Below are 22,205 nucleotides of genomic sequence, written 5' to 3'. Positions count from 1 at the left end.
TAGGAGCACATCACAAGAACTACTTTTGCTCCAGCGGATTCCCGCACCAAATCCCTTGTACTCCTCATGTTTGGTCCTTAGGTACCTTGCCTAAGGTACCTAAGGTAGGTAATCCCCCCTCCCCCTCAAGCAGTGGAACACGCACCCGCTGCCCTCACTGCCCTGCCGTTACCTACCTTACCTAACTGCAGTCTTCTGCTGTTGGCTCTTCGGCCTGCCAGACGCTTTCCTCCACCTTTTCGCCTGAGCCCGAACCCGAACGACGATCCCATCTTGGAACCGACTCGTCCCTCTTACTCCTGCAGTCTACGACCTTAGCCTGCCCAAGTAGCGTGTCTCCCCATTGAGCCTCTTTCGCTGTTGCGCATCTCAACTCCCACCTTCTCTCTCCTTTGACATCGCCATCCTCACCTCAACTCGTCGGACAGAAACGCCGACCTGCTGCCCCAGGAACCGATGCTCGCGATCCCGACCCTGTCAGCCCAGTCCTGTGTGCTGCTTCTGCTTCCACACTTCCAATCTCTTCTGCAACGGGCCCCCGCAGCCGCCGCCACGACCTCCTCACGCTGAGGGCACCGCCGGCGCTTCTTGACACCAAGACCCCGATTCGCCTTCCAGCCTGCCCTCTCCTATTCTCGATTCGACTCGACTTGCCGCGCCTTGCTTTCTCTCTCTCTGATTGCCGCCTGCCGTTCCGACTTTTACTATCGTCGCCTCGCCACCCCTCTCCAACGTGCTATCGCACCTCTACCTCCACCCTTTCTCCTCTCCTCTGTCACTGAGCCGCCGATCAAACGCTGCCAGTCATGAACTTCGATTCGGGCACTGCTTACGCAGAGTCGGATGCCGACGACGAATACGAGCGCAGTCTGGGGCCCAACTCGCCTGTCGCCGACGATGAAGGCTCGCCAATCGACTCCGAACTCCCCTCTTCCAACGAGCATACCCCCACGACCTACGGTCACCGTAGCAGCGCCGACCGCCTACCCGAGACCATCATTTCCGAGTGGACCGCCGACGAGTGCGCCGATTTCATCAGCACAATCGGTTTGGCGCAATATGCCGACAGCTTTGTTGGTGCGTATCCCCATTGGTCTTCTTGTTGTTCTATGCATTGTGACACCTGACTGATTGCGTCTTCAACTAGAAAACGAGATTGTCGGCGAAGCCTTGGTTGCCCTACAACACGATGACCTGAAGTCTATGGGTATTGCCAGTGTTGGCCATCGCCTCACTATCCTGAAGAGCGTTTATGATGTAAAGAAGGCCCAGGACATACCAATAGAGAGCGACCATTATGTGCCGTTATGTAGGTGACGCCGCATTTCTTTTGCAGAGACTATCCACTGACATGTGCTCTCCCAGCTGCCGATGCGGAGGCCCAGTACGCGACAGCAACCCTCAAGGATATCAAGCACTTGGTCGAGCAGCTCCGTCTACGAGACGAGAGAATGAGCATGGTAGAGAAGGACCTGCGTCGACTCTCCGAAGACTTCAGACGGCTGAGGGAGGATATGCTGCCTGCGTTGCGCTTGGCAAAGGATTCATCACAACCACTGCCCAACGTCTCCAACAACAGCAACCAGGGCTATGGCTACGAGACCGTATCGCCACCCGCTCCAACACCCTCTTCCACTCAGTCGATGAGCCTGCAACGGCAGTACTCTACCAAGAGAATCATGCTAGGAACGACGCCAAAGAACAACTCGCCGTCACACCTGCAAACAACGCACGAAAGGTCGATGGAGCAAACGCTGGATCCCTCAAATGCTGCGGAACGAGCCGTGTTATCTTCATCGCATCTGGCAGCTACGAATGGCTCAGCTACGGCTACATCTCCCGGCTATCCTTCCCCGAACATGCCCTCGCCGACCTCCCCTCCGACACTTGGCGGCGCGACCTTGGGCTCTCGATCCTATCGCTCCGACCGCTCCGAAGCCCCGACGCCTTCTACACGATCCACCTTTGCCGAAAACGACCATAGTTACAAAGGCCGGGAACAGCAAACGGCGCCGAAACGCGGACCAACCCCAGCCCCCGATACACCAAGCACGAGTAACGCATCTGTCGAGATCTTCAAGTCATTCCGAGTCAGTATGGACGATCCGTGCTACAAGGTGCTGCCCGCCGCCCTCAAAAAATACCAAATCAATGCACCCTGGGATCAGTACGCCCTGTATATTGTCTACGGCGATCAGGAGCGGTGCTTGGGGCTGGAGGAGAAACCTCTGATCTTATTCAAGCAGCTGGATAAGGAGGGCAAGAAACCAATGTTCATGTTACGAAAGACGAACAACGCACAAGTCGATGCGTCGTCAGAACAACCAGGGAGTGCCGGGCTGGGAGCCAGAGGCGCGACAACGGGCTATGATCCGCCTGGTGGTATCATTTAGGGGGTGATACCACTACTGATCATACTCGAAGCTTATCCTTCCTCGATTTGACTTCTTTCCCGTCCGATTATTTGAGTGGACACCAGCCGCGTGTAGGATGCGGGGCTGGGAGCTCGACAGGACCAGAGCATACCGGAGTTGGGGTTCACCTGCATAGCGCTGCGCGGAAGAGAGACGACTGACTGCTTTGGAATACTGTCACGGAAACAATGTGTGGGTTCGATTGGGCGGGGGTTTTCTCCACGGTGTTTCGTCTCGCAACTGTTCCTGGGCTGTCCAAACTCGAAACGTGGATCTGAGCAAATATTGTTTTTTTTTTTGTGTACGAGCTCTCAAGCCTTGACCGGACGAGACATCGGGCCATCAAATGCCGTCATGGAGCACTTTTTTTGTTTTCTTCTCGAAGCTATCTGGAGTCTTGTGCTCTTGAAGATCTAGGGTCTATCCAACTGGGGCTTACGCTGGGTGTAAGCGGGGAGTAGAGCAAGGCGCTTGTTCGTCATGTTGTATTAGGACAGGGTGTGGTCTGATGAGACTTGGAGCGAACGTGTAACCAACACCTCAGGGAGTGGGTGGCAGGATATTTCTTGGGTTTGGGAGGGTGGCATCTGCTCTGTGCGACGCGAGAGGTCGCGGAAGCTATCAAAAAAAGGAGCTCTTTTTATTCTTGACATCAATTTATTCACCACTTGATTCAGATCATATTGTTGCACGTGGCCACCGTGATTCTCTCTTCTTTGTTTGCCCCCCCCAGCGCAGAAACCGTTCAGTGGCCACTGTCTGTCTACCCGGGCCTTGGACTTAGTAGGTAAGGCAGTGTGTGTTGACCTGATACACTGATGAGGACCGCACGATGAAAAGGTCTTTGCATGTTTTGCTGGGCGTCGTCCTTTTTGCCAAGAGAAGTGACGCACATGGACGATCTCATCAAGGATCAAAGCTACGGAGTAGGGTATGTTGCTGGTGTACGGGAATCACACGCACTCGCGCGGCCGCGCCCTTCTAGAAGCACGGAGGATCCGTCTCGCCTACCCCTCGGGTCCAGGATTTGTGAGGATGGGACGATTTCCGCGGTTTCCAAGGTCAGCCTAAGTCTGGTTCGGTGCCACGCTGTGTCGTAACTTTTGAATGAGAGGGAGTGATTTTTGGAAGGAATTGAGGTGGGACGGATGAAGATGGATACGCAGTAGATGTGGGTGAGGCTGTTCGTGGGGGTTTTTTTTTTCCCCCTTGGAGAATGGGAAGGGGAAGGAGTATCCGTACTCCGTACTCTAGAAAGCCCACTTCCACCCCGTTCGTTGGCTCGTTCCTCCCTGAGCTGGCGATGCAAGCTGGTTTACCGGCACTGGTTTTTTTTCCCCTTGTGGTGGGACGGACGGGCGAGGTTTGGGGGTTGGATGGGAGAACCGGGATGTTGTGTATGTGGGGTGGTATTCGGGTGAGGCGGAGGGCCGGGTTCTAGATGTCTCAGTCTGGTGGGGTGAGTGTTCTTTTGGCCTGTGGTGGGTTTTTGCTGTTCGTTTACTACACTTTCTTACACGGCTCTTTTGCTCGCGTTTTTGTGTCATTTGGAGTTATCAGTTTTCGGGGCCAGTGATGATGGAGAATTCGGCACCTATGTGTGATGTTTGAGTCGGTCAGAAGCAGGGGAGTTGGATTTTTGTGTCGCGTCTTGATGAGGCGAGACGCCGGGGGGGAGAGAGAACTTCGTGTGGATGAAATGGAAGGGTAGGATGAGCAAGAATACATTGAAAATCAATTCGGTAGAGGGCAGAATGGTACGGAGTGATGAGCAGGTTTCCATTCATTTGGACCCTGGAGTTCTCTCGGACAATGCATCCGTACTGGCGTAGAAGAGGGGGGAAGAAAGGGACCCTGTCTCCAGTTCCTTCAATTGCCCACTTTGGGACGACGGGATGTTGGGGGCGGTTTCGGCGAGGAGGTTCCGGTGTGACGCCGGGACGGAGCGGGGGTCGGTTGACGTTCTCCCCCCCCCGGCGGCGATTTATTCGTTTATACTGATGTCAACGACGGCTAGCCCTTGCGCAAGTCAGCCCCGAAGCTCAAGGGGGAAGAAGGGGGGTTGGAACGGTTTGTTTACCCTGGGATGTACAGGTGACATGTGTGTGTGGTGTGGCTTGTTTGCGGGCAATGGTGCGGGAGGAGACCTTACCACCTTATCTGGATACGAGGTTTTGGAGGGTGAAGAGGTTACAGGTGAGTCGAAGGGTGAAGGGGGTACGGTATCGTATACGTGAACAACAGACAAGCTTGCCCTAGTTTGACCTACCAGCTTTTCCCTGTCTATCCCTATCTCTCGTGACAAAAAGGTGGCTTTGGGCAGAGAATGAACCGGATTGACGGTAGTCCGAGGAAAGTTCACGTAGCGTCTGAATACTTTGACATTTTTTTTTCTTTCTTGCTTGAGAACCAAGCTTGACCAGATGGTGGGTCGGCTAGGCCGGGGGGTCTTACTGTGGCCGGCACGGTCGTCACAACGAGCCGCGGGTCCGTATGTAGGTCGGTACGGTGCCGTCCGCTTAGACTGGGCTGTCGCGGATAGACGGGACGTTGATTCTCATCATGGTAAGCGGACAGGTTTTTTTTTTTAAGAAGCTTGGTTCAAGCTACCTCACGGTTCCGACCCCGACGATTTTTGGGTTCGGCTTCCGGGTGACTATCTCTCGCGCACAAAGACTTTTTTCTTTTTGGACGCCGATACTTTTCTCTGGTCAACTCCTCACCCCACATGTTCGATTGATCTTCGCTTTTTGACGGGCGTTTGGTGTTTTGAATTGTGATTTTCTTGGTAGAATCGGGTCTGGGGAATGAGACGTCAAGTCGCAGGTTGAGTGGTTTCTGGGATGGGCAGGTACTTCTTTCTCACCGAAACTTGCTACCAAGGTGGAAAGTTTATGCTTTTGCTGCTCGCGAGTAAGGTGAGGTAAGTTGAGACTGAGATGTCCATATCAGCTCGCGAATCTGTCAAAAACTCGAATGATGAGCTGAATCGCGCGCATGAAGTTGGTTGATAAGCGGTCGTTATGAGTCTATAAGATCAGCATGAGATGTGCGTCCCCGATGTGACTCGTCTGATGAAGCCGGGTTTACGGATGGGATGGTTTAGTTGCCGACGTACTGGCTCACAGTCTTGGAGGGCCTGGTTTTGAACATTGATGAGTCGTTCAGCTTGGTACATGTTGTTTCCTGTGTCTATATGTCGGATAGGTGCCGTCTCATAATTGGGAGACCGGCGGGCGCCTTGCGATGTAGGGATCGCCGACAGGGCCGAATCTTCATATCGAAGTCTGCGTGAGAGATTTCTCTCACCTGTCACCCATGAAAATTTCTGCCCGGCTCGCCGTTAAAGTATGCCTCCATTCCAAACTCCTTGTCACCCAGCGAAACACCCCCTTGCACTCCCATCACCGACTTTCCTGTTTGGGCGAGTTCGTCCACTCCATATATGGCCGGCTAGGTCCCCACCTACGTCGTCAAAACTCCACGGTTTTTCTCGGATTCTTCGACGCGATTAGGGCTCCTCTTCCGCGAGAGAGGTCCACAGCAATATAAATCCATTCACCGATCGATGACTCCATCAACAGATACAAAATGCCCGAATGGCTCAGTGGTAAAGCGTCTCACTAGTACCTTGTTCTTCCTCCAGATTTCGCGATCCAGGGATGATATGTGAACGCGATGAGAAGATCGGCGGTTCGATTCCGCCTTTGGGCAATCTGTTCTTCTTTTGCTATGTCTGTATCTTTTGCTTCATAGTAGTTGTCGTGGGAGGTATAGATATACATGTAGACACCTTTCAGCTCAAATTGGACGATTGTGGTTGCGTCCCTTGTTCGGGATAACCCGTAATACCAGCTACATGCACTCTGATAGGAACTGGAAGCATTCAAGCTATCCGTCGTCATCCTTATCATCACTGTCTTGGTCTGTTCACCAGCGCGAAGAAAAAGTGTGCTCATCCTGTTTTGTTTTGAGAGAGGCATTGCAATTTGACCGACTCACTAGCATCCGGGACCAGTGAGATCGGTTCCACCATGGGAGGCAGCTTCCTGCCTGTTAGGGCTCCTCTACTGCCATGAGAAGTCTGCAATCTGCAGCAATTTTTTGGCCACAGACTACGCGCAAAAAGGGAAGTTTCATTCTTCATGTGGTCACCGGGAAGATTACGAGAAGGAAAGAGTACTTGCACTGACATCAGCTTACCTGGACAAATGCTCGAGGGGTGAGTTCCGCATTAACAATTGACACGCGAAGAGAAAGACCAAAGTACTATTTAGACTAGCGGTGCATGAGGTACTGGTGCTGAAGGAGGCATGCACGATCCACATGATCAAGATGCCGTCACTGAGAAAGAAGGAGCACCTCACTCAAACTACGAAGGAGCTGAGTTGAAGAAGGTGGCAGCACATGTATTGAATGTTGGAAGGAGGATCGATCGTGGTGATTCTCCTCCCTTCCTTTTTGGTACTTACTGAAGTTAACCAGCGTCGAGAGTTGCCACTTGCTCCCTCTCAACTTGACCCTGATGCTGCCTCTCGCCTTCGCCCACACCAGTTGTCCGCCTTTTGTTTCTACAAAACACCACCACCACCAGTCTCCCTCTCTATTTCTTTCAGTTGTGCAACGCGATCTACTCAGGTCCGTGGCGTCTCCCGTCGATCGAGTCGTTCGAAGCGTTGTACGCGAGATACTTGTCCCGAACCTCTCTCGACGAACACCGACCGAACTCCAAATATTGATCACTCTTGAATGCAAGAGGACCTACTCTGACACATTGCCTGTTCTTGACGAACTTGTATTGACATTTTGTAAGCTCTCCTTCTATTTCGTTCCGATGAAATTCCTCTGGAATTTCCTCTCGACCCATGCTGACAATTCGAACATTAGATGTCTCGCTGCCATATCGACTAGCCTTCTCACAAGTCACAATCAGGCAGAGCCACATCGAAGGATAGAATCTTTACACGATAAACCGAAGCGAAGCCTTACCTACCATGAGACAGCAAGATCAGGTCACCCCGCCAGGTCGGCCAGGCGGCCTACAATATTCCTTCGGAACCAGTGGCGCTGGCCATTCGCTCACATGGTGCCCTCCGGCCTTCTCTGGATCCCAGAATCAGCTGAACCATGCAGACTTTCCCTTTGAAAAGCGTCGAAGACTCAACGAGGTCCAGGTCAACGTTGAAGCGCATGGAGTCGCCAGGATCCGTCTGGGCGAGGACATGACATTTGACTTCACATCAAAGCACAGAGAAGCAAAGAAGCAGCTTTCGGATGTCGAAGCTGAGCGAGATCATCTTTTACGGCGGCTTGATGAGACTAGAAAGGACCACGAGAAGATTCTTTCGAAAGTCAAATCTGAGAGAGACGAGTCTATACGTGGTCACCGTGAAGCCACGACGACTTACGACAGGATTACTTTTGCCCTGAGAGCTGAGGTGAATGGACTTCAGCAAGAGCTCAAAGAGACCAAAAAAGATCTTGGAAATGCCAAACAGGAACTGGAGAATGCGGAGGTAGAGCTCGAACGGTCGTCCAACGCTTCCTTTGACTTGAGTAACGAATTGTCTCCTTTGATGAGGACCATCAGATATCTAAGGGGCGGCCATAAGGAGCAGCTCAGCACTCTCGAAAAGGATCTTGAGGACTCTGAAGACAATTGTCAGGCTGCCTCGGACTCATTGAAGATGCGCGAGAGGGAACTGAAGGCTTGTCACGACCTTAATGCTCAGACAATCAAAGAACTTCGAGAATCCAACATGAAGTGCATCAGTGAGAATGTTACTCTGCAGACCAAGGTATCACGGCTTCAGGATGCCTTGAAGAAGCAGGGACAACCCGAAGTCATCGAACTATAGCGATATTAACTTGAACTTGGAATCGAACAGAGCAATACGAAGGCCTCCAGAGGGTTTGGGCTTCTTAGACAAAATGCATTTATACTTCTGGGGGCTCGTGGTTCACAGATGGATGGACCGAGGTCAGGGTCGGGCACAGATACGCATCGTATTTTCAAATACTATAAGGAGGAGAGCCTTGTCCATATCTCGGCGCGACTTCATCTTCTAAGAGACGAAGGAGCTGTAGGATAATTTCGTGGAGAAGTAGTGATCATGCTAGAGAATCTTCATCATCATGCGAAGGCGGAGTTGGTGAGTAAACACTGTGAGGCGATGGCATGCAGCTGTGTGTGAAGCTGCTTGCACCGGTAAGGTCACGATGGAGAAATATTTTGCTGAGCACCAACCTGTACTTTAGTTTACAGCATCAGTCTCACTCTTCTACCACATCAATCATTCGAAAACCCCCTTTCCTTGAGACAAATGACACGCCTCAACTGCCTCACAGGATGACCCGACCTAGATCTTCCAAGCTACAGTGTTCCCGTGGCATCTTCAAGGCAGCCTGGCATATGAGACCATGGGAAACGTTTGCGAGCTTGGCTGAAATAGCCTCAGAGAAGAGTCAATACTTCTCAGAGTCCGCCCATCGATCATGCGCGAGTCGAACGCACGGCAAGGTCTCTTGGACCCAACCGAGCCTTGAGACCAAGTCCCCCCCCCCCAACTTGGTGTCTCGCCGGCATTCAAGATTATGTGACAGAACGCCTCGATGTAACAGACCTAATAGCCATCAGGATAATCAAATGGGAAAAGATGAAAAGGGGATACGCTTTGCCGATACAACGGGGCAGATCACCCTCTCTCCATTACCCTACTAAAGGACTCGCCTCTACCGCGGGGGAGTGCGAAGTGTTTCTGACTCCAAAGGGCGAGCGCTCTCAGACCTGGGAACCGCAATGATTCAACTGGTGAGCGGATGGGCCAAAGCAAACCCGTTCCGGAAGAGAATTCGGGATTGAAACAACCTAAGCTAAAGGCCCACGTTCTGCATTCGACTGTTGAAGACGGGGGGATATCTTTTACCCAGGTTGCGTAGAGACGTGATGCTGCAATACGCGAACCAACTTTAGCCGATATAATTCAAACAAAGAGTAAGTACACATGGTAGCAAAACCCATTGAACAATCACGCGAAACATGCCAGGGAACGGAATGGATATTAGAATTTGTCATGATTGCAAACGGCCATTCCTATCGCGGCCCTCATGAAAATCTTCCTATAGTACAAGCAAAACTTGGCAGGGAAAACCCCCATCCTGCCAAAGCCATCCATGACCGCAATGCATGCAAAGTTCCGTTGTCGTGGTGTGTGTGAGAGAGTTGTCTTGATATACAGTTTCCGAAGCGCAAAACGCAAAAATAAGATCTGCCCGAGGAGAAAGGGGGAAGAAGTAGGGGTTGGTTGGTGTGTGGTACAGTCGTTCAGCTTTTTTTTGGTGCGCGTAGATCGGGATTTCTTTCGATAAGCTAGCCTCGGTTTTTTCTTTCCGGCTTCGCTTTTGCATTGTCTTTTCTTCGCCTTTCTTGATTCTGTGTTGTGTTCGAGAAAGTTTGGTGATTTTACAGAGCGGGCTTGGCCTCGGAGCGGTCGAGAGCGATGCCGACCTGCTCAGCCGTGCTGCCCTCCTTGCCCTCGCCGGCGGCCAAGAGCGCGTCGCCGCCCATCTCGCGCATGCGGTACTCGCGCTCCATGCCCTCGATCTGCTGGTCCTCGGCCCAGCAGGTGGCCAGGGGGACACCAATCATGAGGGCGGTGGCGCAGACGACCCAGACGGTGCGGGAGCCGTAGTACCACGTGTTCTGGACGGCGCTGACGCCAAAGTCGACCTTGTTGCTGATCCAGCCGCGGGTGGTCGGGGGCACAATGTCCTTGAGGGCGTATAGGCGCTCGGCGAAGGACTCGTCGCGGGGGTTGTAGTCGCTGTCCTCAGAGATCTCGGAGTCTTGGGTGGGTTTTGATCAGCTTGGGGGGTTTCCTGTGACGGATGCGACAGAAGGGGGGGGCTTTGCGATAGTAGTAATCATCGAACGCTCATCCACGTGCTTGATGCCTCAAAGGGTAACAAGTGATACATACCAGTGTCGGAGTAATCGGCGTCGTCGTCGATGGGGCCGGCCTGGCCGGACTGGAAGTGCTCGTCCTCGACCTCGGTAAGTTGAACCATTGTGGCTGTAGTTTAAGAGCGGCGCTCCTTTCTTTTCGGTTGTGTATCGGCTACGCGGTGCGCGTTCGCAATGATCTCGATGAGACGGTTACGTAGGTAGCCCGGGGGCGTGTGAAGTCGAAGATTGAAGGCGACCGGGTAATCGACGTGGAATCCGAGCTTCTGGAGCTGTTGGAGGTTCGCGAGCAGTTGATGGCCGAAACGGAATGCTATTTTCCAGCCAAAGATGAAGAGATGACGCTGGAGCTTGCAGGCGAATTCGTTGGCGAGGAAGTGACCTTGGTCGTCGAAAAGGGAGGAGGAGAAGTCGTTGTTGGGATGGAGTCGAACTTGGTGTTAAGCTAGGGGAGGTCCAACAACAGCTGGGCCAGAGATAGCAGTTGCTGGACCCATCATGAGAATTTTTGGTGGCTAGCGTGATTGGTCCTGGCCCGAGCGTTGGAAGCTCGGAAAAGGGTTCTGCCGAAGAATGACGTTGGCTTTTGAAGGGTGACGGAGTGCACAGACCGGACAGCTGCTGCATCACCCCTTCCCTTCCATTTCTGTCTGCCATCATGGCTCTCGCCATGTGACTTCTTCAGGAACGAATACGTGCGAACGTGATAGGAGAGGAATATAGTAGCCGTCCGAGTAGATGAAATTGTTTTAAAACTCTTTTAAATCTTGGATCATCGTAAGAAGACTGGGAAGCAGGAAGGCTCATTTATGCCTCAGAAACATCCCCAGCACCCTGGCCATGAACAGTTGCGAACAGCCACGTTCGTACACGTTCAGTCATGTCTGAAGGCTTTCTTTGTACCTGAGTAAGGAGGAGGCATAATAATCATGTATGGGAATTGACCATCTAATTGCAACCTTCATGGCCGTCTGTCTGGAATGGGACGCAAGCAGGCAAGCTGATTGACGTTCCACTGCAGTGGAAACCCTTTCTCTTATTGGCACCCTTTTCAGGAAAGTAAAAGGTGTAAGTACAAAAAGAGAGAACGGGATGATGAATCAAACTTCTTTTAAGGAACATGTGCACGCATTCCTCTTTCTCTCAAGTTGAAGAAATGGCCGTGCAGGTGGGAAGCCAAAGAATCTTGAAGAGGTGGAGGACTAGAGGAGTTTCTACATGCCCTGCTTGATGCTCTGAGTGACTCGGTGATGGTCTTCTGGGCAGCGATGTCCGGAATTTCAAGGTATAGATGCATGATGATTTCATGGAGAAGCCGCGAACACTTCACGTCAATCTCCACAGCCTCAGGGATGATCATCTTCGCAGCTTTAGAACAATAGAGTACATCTCACTAGCTACCCATACGACACACGATTTTCAAAAGAAAGTTGAAATGCCTTGATCATAAAATTCGTGATTCTATATGCCCAAATACTGATACATGGTATATCCGTCCAGAGAAATCCCCTCCTGACGCCGATAAATGTGAAAAGACTTGCCATGCTAGCCCTGTAGGCCACCGGTACATGGCGGATGCTAACGAATGCTCGAATAATCCCTCCAAACGCCAAAAGAAGATGCCACCGACATCGGCAGAGTGAAGAAGGGGACTTGATACCCCTCCCCACATCCTATGAGACTACAGTACTCCTTCAGAAATGCACACTCCTCTTCTTAGCGACCTTTCGCTTCTTCTCCTCTTCCTCAGACCGGTCCCGATGGAAGAAGTTGCTGACGCTGGCAGCCGGGTTCGCGTAAGGTCCCTGAAGCAGTCCCGACATGAGGTTCGGAAGCTTCCCACGGCCGGCCTGCTGCGACTGCGACTGCGACCGTTGCTGTTGTTGCGGCTGAGACGACGCACCACCACTCATCGTCGGCGGCGGCTGCGCAAATCGCACCTGCGGACGATACGCGCTGGTCCCCGGGGGCCCGTTATACGGTCCCGCGCTGTTGGGCCGCGGTGGCTGCGCCGGCGCCACGTGCCACGAGCCCGGCGTGGTTCCGGGCGGCGGCTGATGGCGCGGTGGTAAATTCGGGTTCGACTGACTAGGCGGGACGCCATAGAGTCTGCGAAGTCGCTCCGTCTCGGCCTCGATCTCGGCCTCTTTGCGTCGGCGGTCGGCTTCCTCCTTATCGAGCATCTTCTTGATGCGCTTCGCTTCCTCAGCGTCCCGTCGCTCGCGCTCACGCGCCTGCCGCTCTTCCTGTGCTACCATGGCCTGTAAACGCTTGGTCTCGTTGTCAATCTCCCACTGTTGGCGAGCATTGGGCCTGGGAGGACCATTGTTCATGGATTGTGCAGGGGGCGAGGCGGGCTTGTTGCCGATGGCGCCGGACATGGCAGCTGCGGGTGGTGCCGGCGCCATGGACACCGGAGGTGGCTTGGAGTTCTTGCGCCGACCGGTCGTGGGGGGCGGCGTCGCCGTCAGGTTGAAGACGTTCTGTCTGGGGTTCAGGAACAGGTCGCGGAGAACCTCGGCGCCGAGCAGCAGGACAATGTCCAGTCCCTTGCGGTCTTCCACGTCCACACGCTGCAGGTTGGGCTCGTAGATGGTTACGGCGCTCTCGTGCTTTGTGTCCTTGAACATGGCGACCGTGATATCAGGCTCTTTGCTTTTCTTGCCAGCGACGCTCTTGCCGACCATGTAGCACGTCATATCCTTGCTTAATCTGCCGTCTCGTTTCCAGCGGAACACGACCTTGGGGACGGTATCGCTAATAGGTGGATCATCAGAAGATCGATCGAGCAGGCTGGCGCTCGGTGCGCGGAAGCTCTGCTCGGGCATCTCAAACTCCCAGCTGTCGGACTTGCCCCAGCTTCCGGATTTCATCTTGATGACGACCTGCGAGTCCGGGTTGTAGAGCTGGAGCGTGACTTGGTCGGGCAAGATGGGTTGTGGCGGGGCCGGGGTGCCATTTTGGACGCGGACCTCGGCGGCTGAGAGTGTCGGCTGCGTCCATTCCGGCTCGACGAGGACCTCGGCGTAGACGATTTGCTGGGAAGCGATGTCGGTGAGAGCAGCGGCGTACTTGTTGCGGGCGACCGGGTTGGCGGGGTCAGCACGCTTGAGAACGTAATTTGGCACTGGGTCGGAGCCTTGGTGAGTGAAGTAGAGAATGGTGTTCTGAGGGTTATCGGAGGAGGGGCGGAAGTGGAAGGTGGGCAGGTTCTCGTCGAGCATGTTGGCGGCGGCCGATGGCTGTATTAGCGATCGACGGGCTCGCTCGAGGAAAGAAGTTCAAGTTAAATTTGTTGGGTGTTTTGGTGTTGAGGTAGAGAAGTGACGTTTCCTGCGCCGCTTGTAGGTGTTTCGGAGGAGGGGGAGGGGACACAGCGTTGATAAAAAAGGGTCAGGCTGGCAAGGCAAGTGTGCTGGGCCTCAAGGGTGTGCGAGGTCAAGTGGGCTGAGTCTTGAATACGTCCGTCACCCGTCCGCCTTGGCTTTTTTTCTTATGTTGCGTGTTCTGGGATCCAAAGACAAGGGATAGGTCACTACTCCGTAGTATACCCAGTCCTATACGCAGACGTACGAATCTATCCGCGGGATCTAAGGTATGCAGTAAAGAGCCCCACTACCTTGCGTAGGGAAGCGAAAGACCCAAAAGGATTCTGTCGAAGAAGAGAGATGAAATGACAATAGAAGCTGTCGTAAGCTTGATCAGACGAGGTACAGGAAAGTCAAAATGATTGCAAGCCAAGTATGTACAAGAGCAGGGCACCCGGTTGTGGGAAAAGGTTGAAGCCTGGTTTGGCAAAAGTGACCGGTTCGTGTCGTGAAGAATAGAAGCGTGGAGTGGGAAAGAAGGTGTGGTACCGCACCGAACTTGCAGCAGGAGGGACTTGGGAGAAAGATGGAAGCCTGGCGCATGCACCCACTTAGAAGTCCCATTAGCTGAGAGCACCAACTAATACCTAGAGGCACGCATTGCATGGTGGCAGGTGCAGGTCACCGCAGCAGGAAAAGAATGTACTCCTGTACCTTTCGCAGTAGGTAGATACGTCAACAGCTGCCCCGCCAGCCCCTCGGATTGGACACAAGCCACGGGCTCAGTCCCCACATCAATCCCGCTCCGCCACACCACATTATTTCCCAGTCTCTAAACGCTCGAGGACGTTGACAAAAAAGTGTGCAAAGTCAGCCTGCCGATTCGTCAGCTCGCCAGGACGGGTACGTAGCGTGCGGCTGTGCAGGCGCTTTCCATTCCCACGCTCAAAGGCTTCAAGCGCATCCGAGGCCCGCAACGGTTTCTTTGCCATTGGAAACCGTGCCGTTTCCCTTCCGAAACGCGCGGCCAATGGTGGGGAACCTGTCAAAAGGGTTCTCTCTTTGGGCTTCTTATTTTGGCAACTTTTTGCAGTGCAAACTTGACGGAGACGCGAGTGATTCGCCCGTTCGCTTATTTGATCGACGGGCTCTAATTCTCTCCCATTTTCCTTGCAGCCAAAGCAACGCCGGGTCTCGCTTACACGGTATAAGGTATGCCAGAGTCGGGCTGCGGCCCAAATGTGCTTTCGTCAGCTTTGCTTCCCACTCGGGACTTGGTGTCTCGATTCGAGAGTGTAAGTCTGGTGAAGTGTGCCTCGGCGTCCCACAGAACCGCGACCTTTGTTGACTGTGCTCTTCTTGAGCGCATGGCGATTAAATACGTCTCAGACTTCGCACGATTGTCGACAAGGCGAGAGTGTATGTACAGCTCGAGAGAAAAAAAACATCCGGGAGGCCTGCGTACCTGCACATGATTAGGAACGCAGCCACGCACGATGGCGAAAAGGCCTCATCATCACCATGCCGGCCACCTCTTGGCTTTTTTCTTCCCCAGTAACTCACGCATTCACTGCAACGCTGTGGGAAACCCCCCCAAAGCCACTAGAGAGATCTCTTCTCCATCGACTTGCCAAGTACGCGACCGTGTTATACGCAGGGATATATCAAAGTCGCACACTCATACTCCACCAAAAGGCTTGCGGCTAGGTTTGGCGAACGCGTTCACCCGCCTATGCAACGGGGACGGGGTGCCTGACGATCTCAGAGTCTGGCGGAAAGAGTGTCTCCGCCCCATCCAAACCCTTTCCCAGAGAATCGACTTCTTGATGTCCTCACTTCCATGGGTGCTCCTCACGTATCAATAAACAGGTCAACAATATTAACAAGTCGTATGCATTGTTTTACTTTTGGATTACATCCTACCTCCCACTACCCACCACTCACTATACTACAACATACACCATCATCACCTTCCACATGTCTTAGCACTCCGGCCTCAACACTCCCCCAACAGCCACCCACATCTCTCCGTCAAAACATATCTGTACAATGGGGGAAAGAAAGAACACGCGCTATGTGAAAGATGTCTAACTCCGCAGAGCCACCCAAGCGCCAGGCTTGAAGAAGGAAGCATTTGCAGAAGTCGTATGGGTACATATTGTTCGGTCGTGTTTGTGTGTGTGAAAAAGTATTGTTTGTACAAAGCGATCGCCTCTCGGCTCCCGTCTCTTTCTCGCTCTCTCTCTTTGTGTCAAAGCGTGTGTATGTGATATGACCTTTGGTATTACAACCCGCTCCCAGCCTCCCACTGCCCTTCCTCCCTTCCACCTCGTTCGAATCCTGTTAATCCGCGCCATGCTTGGGTATGAAAACAAAGAAAAGTTGCCTCTTGTGTGTGTTGTGTCCGGGTCACGTCTGTTGGGCGAAGCTACTACGCATTCGGCCCCAAATCAGGCCGCCGGGGTACCTCCCCGTCCGGCATCATCATGGTAAACTGGGGTTCAGGCGGCATGCCGTTTTGGCCTGTCCCGGCCGGTAGACCCGGCACGGGCGGGATGTCTTCGTCCGTCTCCGGCCTGGCTTGTGCTCTTTTGACGCGGCCGGTCTGTTGGTTGACCCAGCTGTCGACCGTCCTGAACCTCGCTGGAAGGTCCTCGCTGGCCTCTGTGTATACTGTTTCACGGTTCGTCTTGCTCATCCATGAGAAGCGACCGACGCCGTTCTGACTGGCTCTCAGTGACTGTGACACTGGGGGAGGCGGCTGGAGCACCATGCCAGGCATTCCGGGTACAATAATGTCACCATCACCGAAGCCAGAAGAGATGGACGAAAGCTCGCTGGCCCGATTGACTTGACGCCTAGCCGGGTCATAGGCATCCGAGGGCTGGCGGGCGAGCTCAGACTGGTTAAAGTACGCACCGGCGCCCACGCCTGACCTTAATGTCAGGTTGGGATCTGTCGGGCTGCCGTACTGTCCGATAATGTGAGTAAGGGACCCACTAGGCGCGTGGCTGATGTATGTCCCGGTTTGGCTGTCATACGTGCCGACTTGGGTTGTGTAAGCGCTCTGTTGATTGCTGAACGGGTTTTGTTGACTGTTGTATGTGCCTTGCCCACTGACATTGTTCATCCTCATGGGGATGGTGCCTGTAGGACTCTGGTGAATGGGGCTGCCGTGATTATCAGCTGGCGACATTGTGTAGTTGGCAGGATATGTGCCGTTGGTAACGTAAGGAGCGGGTTTGCCGTCGGGGCCATAGAACCCCGTGTCCAGGCGTAGTGTTCCTCGCTGTCCCTTCTCGTACTGAGGTGGTTCGCTTCGTCGTCCATCGAGGTTTTCCCATCCGCTAGATCCCTTGAAGAAGGGAATCTTTGAGCCAATGCCACCCGGCCTGTCGCCTTGGTAGCCAGACTCCCTTTCCCTTCTCATACGCCCCGCCCTCTTCATTGTCCTCCACACAATCCACACAAGGAATGACGCGAAGATGAATGATCCTGCATCATGTCAGTGTCTGTGAGGGTATATTCCAGTCTCTGATGCTTACCTATTGAGCCAACAGCAATGAGGGCATGCTCTGTCTCGGGGTTCATTCTTGGCGGTCTGCCATCATCCTTGCTGGAACCACCACTGGCCAAGCCTGGCAACGCCGAAATGGTTTCGGCTGGAAGTACCGCTGAGGCGAGAGTGGCTGTGATGGTAGGCGTCGAGTGCTTCTCTCCATCGATACCCTTCCTCGGGGCTGAGGGATCAACCGATGGCAAAGGGGGCAGGGCAAGGGGCCCACTGGGCGCGATGACTGCAGGCGGGACTGTAGGAGTGGGAGTAATTACTGGAGGAGGCGGTGGTGACGGAGTGAACTTGGGCTTCTTGGGCTGTTCTATATCAGTCATGTTCAACGATACTTCCTGAACTCATATAACTCACCGAATCCGGTTGCTTCATGGTTGAGATGAGGGTGACGGTTCGAGGAGGCGCCGTAACAGTCATGGTAGCTGGCGGCGCTGCTGGGGGTTCGGGTTCAGGCGGAGGTGGTGGTGGTGGGTCAGGCTCAGCCGGAGCGAGAACTGGTGGTGGTGCGGGCTCTTCAGGTGGTGGTGGCGGCGGGGTGGGAGGACGCTCCGGTGCCTCGACGGGAATCTCGGGATGAGCGATGAAAGTCTCTTGCGGTTGTGCGTAAGTCTCTTGAGGTTGTTCAATATAGACTGGAACCTGTACAGCTGGGGGTTTCGATGTAGCAGCGGGTGTCGTTCTCACGGGAGTCGGTTGCACAGCCGGTGCGGCAACGACCGCCGGAGGAGGACGAATCGATGCGGGCGGCGGACGGAGGGTTGCCAAAGGCAACTTTCCTGATGCCACATTGTTGGACGGCCTCACAGCCCTTGGGGTGTCCGGGCTTGAAGGAGGCTGTTGTTGTTGTTGTTGGGGAGGAGGGTTCTTGAGCTGGTTTTTCCGCGCCTTATCGTCGCTGTCGCTGTCTGAGCGACGGTCTACTGCCGAATCCGCATACCTGCGTCCAGCATTGATGGCCCGTTTCCATACGCCTCCTGCGGCGTTTCTCACTTGGTTGGCGTACTCATCGTCAGACTCGGCATCGCGATCCCAAAGCAAAGGCGGTACGGCGATGTTGGCGGGTGGTGCACGTCTCTTGGAGGGCTTCTGGGCCCGTGGCACTGCGTGAGGAGCCATTCCCTCCTCTCCTGTCATCCTATCCTATCCTATCCGTTCCGGACCGATGATAGTCGCCAAGGTTTTCCTCTTGTCAATCACTTCCGGCCATGGCCCTTGGTTGATACTATTCGAGATCGAGTTGTGACCGGCTGAATCGGTGTTGGAAGGATACTCGATCGGTTTGCGAAGAGCGGATGAGAGAAGGCAGAAGAATACAAACACACGAATGAATAGACGTCAGTGCCAGCAAAGGGGTCTAAAGAAAAGAATTGAAATGAAAAATAAGGCCGGCCTTGGTATGGAAGAATGGAAAAAAGTGGTGAACACCAAACAACTGGCGGAGATGTCAGGCACTAGAGGGAGAAGAGGGAGAAGGGAGGGAAGAAGAGAAGCCAGCCGAGCGAGAGGCGACAGTATGTATCAGATTGGGTCGATCATCTATCCATCATTCGCGGGGAGACCCATGCTGCATGACAGATGCCCCCCCCGAGATGCTTCAGGGATAGATCCAGACACCCACGACACCCCATGCGGGCACCAGCACTGACTAGGACTGGCGCAGGAACTGGCACGCGAAAGCCGATGGGTGCGGCGCACCAGTGGGTGGTCCGTGGATCGAGCTGTCGTCGAGTATGTCAGCGGTCAGTCGCGCGGGTTTGACTTTTTTGTCATGCCAGTGCCACAGGGACAGACAAGACGACTTCAGACTCTTGTTAGGCTAGCACTACTAGGTGGTAGTAGAACGTCAGGCCGGCAGAATTGGTCATGGCCGCAGGTCCTATTGCGTACGTTGGCTGCGTATATTGGTGATGCCATCTTCTTCGTCCCTTTCTCTGAATATCCGAACGTCAAGCACAGGCGTTCTGCTTGGACTGACGTGCAGGGCCGAACACGATTGCGTCGCATCAGCAGCATCAGTGGCATCAGCAACAGGTTCCAGCCACCGCCGACTTTCCGAGTACAGATCACCTTGGACAAGTACCCGTACAGAGCAGAAGATTCGCATCGAGAGTCTGTCCAAAGACAGGTGCGGCAACCCGGCGAGGGCGAACGAGGTCGAGGAAGGTCCACCCCCCTCTACTACTCGTAGGCTCTCAGCGTACGGCTACGCAGAACGGAGCATGGTCTGGTCTCTTCTTCCCGTATCCATTCCCCTGGCGTCTGGTCCGTACGAATGCCCCGTACTGTAGACCAGACTCAGACACAGACGCGGTGGCCAGTCCAGTATCCATTCGTGTGCCTCTATACAACGTAGACAACAGGGACCCTGGCCGGCACAGGCAGGCAAGGCATGGATGGTGGAAGGTGTCTGGAATGGACTGTTCGCCCATCGAGTCGATCCAGTGGGCAGAGAGAGCAGACGAGATGCGCCGAAGCTTGTTAGGTGTCAATCATTGCCAGAGCAGGCCATTGATGCTCCGGCGGTAGGAGAAGTTGGGTCGGAGGGGGTTGAAGCCTGAAGGAGAACACGGACGCTCTTCCAGGGGACGGTAGGAGAAGTCTAGAGACGAGACTTGAGATGGGGGGGAGAGGGACCAGCTTCTTCATCGGTACGTCTCGTCGTCTCTGCTTCATCCTCAAGAGCTGTGGGTAATAAACTGGCCGTCGGCGAACGAGAGTCGAGAGAAGTTGGTCGAGGTGTGGGCATCAAGGGGAGAGAAGAACAGGGATGACACACACCTACAGTAGTGTCTGCAGCATGACCGTGGTGAAGATCGTAGCCGGGGTCTAGTGAAGGGCATCCAAGTTGGTAATGTACGATACGGAGCATGTACTGTGAGCCTGTGAGGTGCGTGTGAGGTGTTGTAGACGTGAGACAGCTGTAGAAAGGTCTGCCAGTCCGCTGTCGAAGCTGTAGTTTCGAAGAGCCGAATTGGGACGGTACTGGAATGTCGAGTCGCTACCATCCCACGGCGAGACACATGCGGGGGATCTGTTAGCGCGAGACGTATCCTCCAGTCGGGACCCGGCATTTGAGGGGTCTATTGGGACCTTTGGGGGGAGGACTCAAGGAGGAGGGGGACAACAGAGCGCGCTGAAGGTCTGCAAGTTCTACGAAAATCTGCGACGACACTTGCAGGGGACCATGCGTCTCAGCGTGGGAAAGAGCGGGTTTCAGGACAAGGGAGGGCCCGGTGCGGACCGGGAAAGCCTTCAGGGAGTCTTTCTCCCGAGTTTCCCCCCCTCCCTTTCCCCTTCCAGGCCCCCCCCCCCCTTCTCTAGACTCTTCCCCTTCCCATCTTCCCCGTTTTTGATCCAAGGCTGGGCAAGACTACCTACCTTGGGCATGAGCTAGTCGAACCTTTCAGGCCTAGCCCCTCTCACTGGGTCACTCAATCAAGATGGTGGCTGGCACTGGCTCGCGGGAGAGTGCCCGACGCACTGATGTGTAACATCCAAACGGCGTTGAAGCGGGATGGATCATTTTCATTCAATGACGGACGCCAGAATTTGCTTAGCCCACCGCGCCGGCCGACGAATGACAGCCTCTAGAGCGGGGAATCCGAACCAGCGACGGGCTTTGATTCTTCGAGCCCGGATTCCTCGCACTGCGCTGGTTGATCTATACGCCGCTGTTTTGGCGTCCTCCGGGCTCCGAGTCTGGAAGTACTGTATGACCATGCAATCTTGTATCCACATTCCACACACCAACGTCCCAGGAAAGCCCACTTACACTCGAGCTGACCAAGGCCCTCGGGGAGGATCACTGGTGAGGCCGGCCGGCGATGAGGATGTATAGGAAGAGGCAGAGGCAGAACGGAGTACGGACAAACACCACCTTGTTGTTGTCGTTCCATCATCATCATCATCAACACCCGTTCCTCGCCCAGGAAAGGAGCTCAGGAGCTCGAACTGGAAGTCTGAAATGGCCGTTGTTGCCGAATTTGCCGCCTTGCCGAAAGCTGTGTTCGACAGTTTGCATCATCGTCAAAAAGTCACGTTTGAAATACTTTACCTAATTCCCTCAACCCCTTCTTGAACCTATTCCCCATCCCTCCCCTTTCAGAGAAGAATGACGGAAGTCTACTGACCAAGAACCCTGTCCTCTGGAAAACCCTGAGACTCGGCCGTTGAACCGCGCGATCATCATCCGGAAGTGGCGTTCACCTCGCACAAGCTTCGCCCAGGATCATCGATGAGGCTCTACCTACCTACTTCGTGCCGTTGGTTCATGCTCTCCCTACCTGACCTAGCTGCATGGAAGAAAGGGACGCGAAAATGCCCCCAATAGTTAACTCTACTACTGCTATATCAGCTTGGGCCCCCTCCTCCCCTTGTCGTTCCCTCACCTGCCAGATCTGGCTAACGGAAACGCATTTCTCTGGGCAAAACGCCCAGCGAACTAGTCTCGGCTTCTTTACCAATGAAAGTCTGTAAGGGGGTGGAATAAACGAGAAAGCTATTGAACAAAAGCTAACTCTTTTCCAGGAACCAAAGAGCCTCATAAAACTATCCTATTGATAATTTCCCAACCCCGCTTCAATTTGTTGCTTTCAACATTCCTCCTCTCCTCTCCCCGTAAGGCTAATTCTCTACGAGTCAATTAACTACCTGCGTAAGGTTGCCCGCTCGCCTCGTTCCGTTCGTTCGTGCTGCCCCTGGGCAACAAGAGTAAGGTAATCAACTAGCGTGCAACTCTGTTAGTGACTCGTCGCTCTTTTTCTGCCCCAATTCAATATTTTCTCCAGGCCGGGCACTTTGCTATTGGCCCCGGAGCCATGCTATAGCCTCATCTCACGGCCGCACGGCCGAACCCTCGAAACCTGAACATCCCTTCCCCTCGTCACACACGCACACCTACACACCTACACACCATCACACACCTCTTCACATCCCGTCGTGCTGCGCCC

The 22,205-nt window shown here is 53.9% G+C and overlaps 6 protein-coding genes and 1 non-coding gene across 7 annotated transcripts; 4 read left to right on the top strand and 3 right to left on the bottom strand.

Annotated features, from left to right (window-relative positions):
- Positions 1-806: 806 nt before the first annotated feature.
- Positions 807-2,393, top strand: CLUP02_02597 (SAM domain-containing protein; the record flags this gene model as incomplete). Its single annotated transcript, XM_049281628.1, has 3 exons — positions 807-1,077; positions 1,148-1,309; positions 1,366-2,393. 3 exons carry the CDS (start codon positions 807-809, stop codon positions 2,391-2,393), a joined length of 1,461 nt encoding a protein of 486 aa, XP_049138771.1.
- A 3,614-nt stretch (positions 2,394-6,007) lies between these two features.
- Positions 6,008-6,128, top strand: CLUP02_tRNA069. The gene has a single exon. It is a non-coding gene; the product is annotated as a tRNA-Thr (tRNA).
- Positions 6,129-7,408: 1,280 nt separating this feature from the next.
- Positions 7,409-8,272, top strand: CLUP02_02596 (uncharacterized protein; the record flags this gene model as incomplete). Its single annotated transcript, XM_049281627.1, has 1 exon — positions 7,409-8,272. The coding sequence occupies one exon, from the start codon at positions 7,409-7,411 to the stop codon at positions 8,270-8,272; it is 864 nt and encodes a 287-aa protein (XP_049138770.1).
- A 1,604-nt stretch (positions 8,273-9,876) lies between these two features.
- On the bottom strand, positions 9,877-10,481 carry CLUP02_02595 (uncharacterized protein; the record flags this gene model as incomplete). The annotated part of the gene is made up of 2 exons (XM_049281626.1): positions 9,877-10,259; positions 10,394-10,481. The coding sequence occupies 2 exons, from the start codon at positions 10,479-10,481 to the stop codon at positions 9,877-9,879; spliced, it is 471 nt and encodes a 156-aa protein (XP_049138769.1).
- A 1,590-nt stretch (positions 10,482-12,071) lies between these two features.
- CLUP02_02594 (uncharacterized protein) lies at positions 12,072-13,601 on the bottom strand (the record flags this gene model as incomplete). The annotated part of the gene is made up of 1 exon (XM_049281625.1): positions 12,072-13,601. One exon carries the CDS (start codon positions 13,599-13,601, stop codon positions 12,072-12,074), a length of 1,530 nt encoding a protein of 509 aa, XP_049138768.1.
- Positions 13,602-16,116: 2,515 nt separating this feature from the next.
- On the bottom strand, positions 16,117-18,390 carry CLUP02_02593 (uncharacterized protein; the record flags this gene model as incomplete). The annotated part of the gene is made up of 3 exons (XM_049281624.1): positions 16,117-17,180; positions 17,231-17,558; positions 17,611-18,390. 3 exons carry the CDS (start codon positions 18,388-18,390, stop codon positions 16,117-16,119), a joined length of 2,172 nt encoding a protein of 723 aa, XP_049138767.1.
- A 28-nt stretch (positions 18,391-18,418) lies between these two features.
- Positions 18,419-21,732, top strand: CLUP02_02592 (uncharacterized protein; the record flags this gene model as incomplete). Its single annotated transcript, XM_049281623.1, has 15 exons — positions 18,419-18,495; positions 18,589-18,650; positions 18,712-18,767; positions 18,832-18,984; positions 19,040-19,381; positions 19,453-19,778; positions 19,937-19,982; positions 20,044-20,130; positions 20,213-20,515; positions 20,697-20,743; positions 20,803-20,953; positions 21,015-21,064; positions 21,118-21,269; positions 21,417-21,518; positions 21,611-21,732. 15 exons carry the CDS (start codon positions 18,419-18,421, stop codon positions 21,730-21,732), a joined length of 2,076 nt encoding a protein of 691 aa, XP_049138766.1.
- Between the last annotated feature and the right edge of the window lie 473 nt (positions 21,733-22,205).

Source organism: Colletotrichum lupini, chromosome 2 (assembly GCF_023278565.1).
Source record: "Colletotrichum lupini chromosome 2, complete sequence".
In the NCBI taxonomy this organism is placed as follows: domain Eukaryota; kingdom Fungi; phylum Ascomycota; class Sordariomycetes; order Glomerellales; family Glomerellaceae; genus Colletotrichum; species Colletotrichum lupini.
This window is presented reverse-complemented; position numbering and strand designations above follow the sequence as displayed.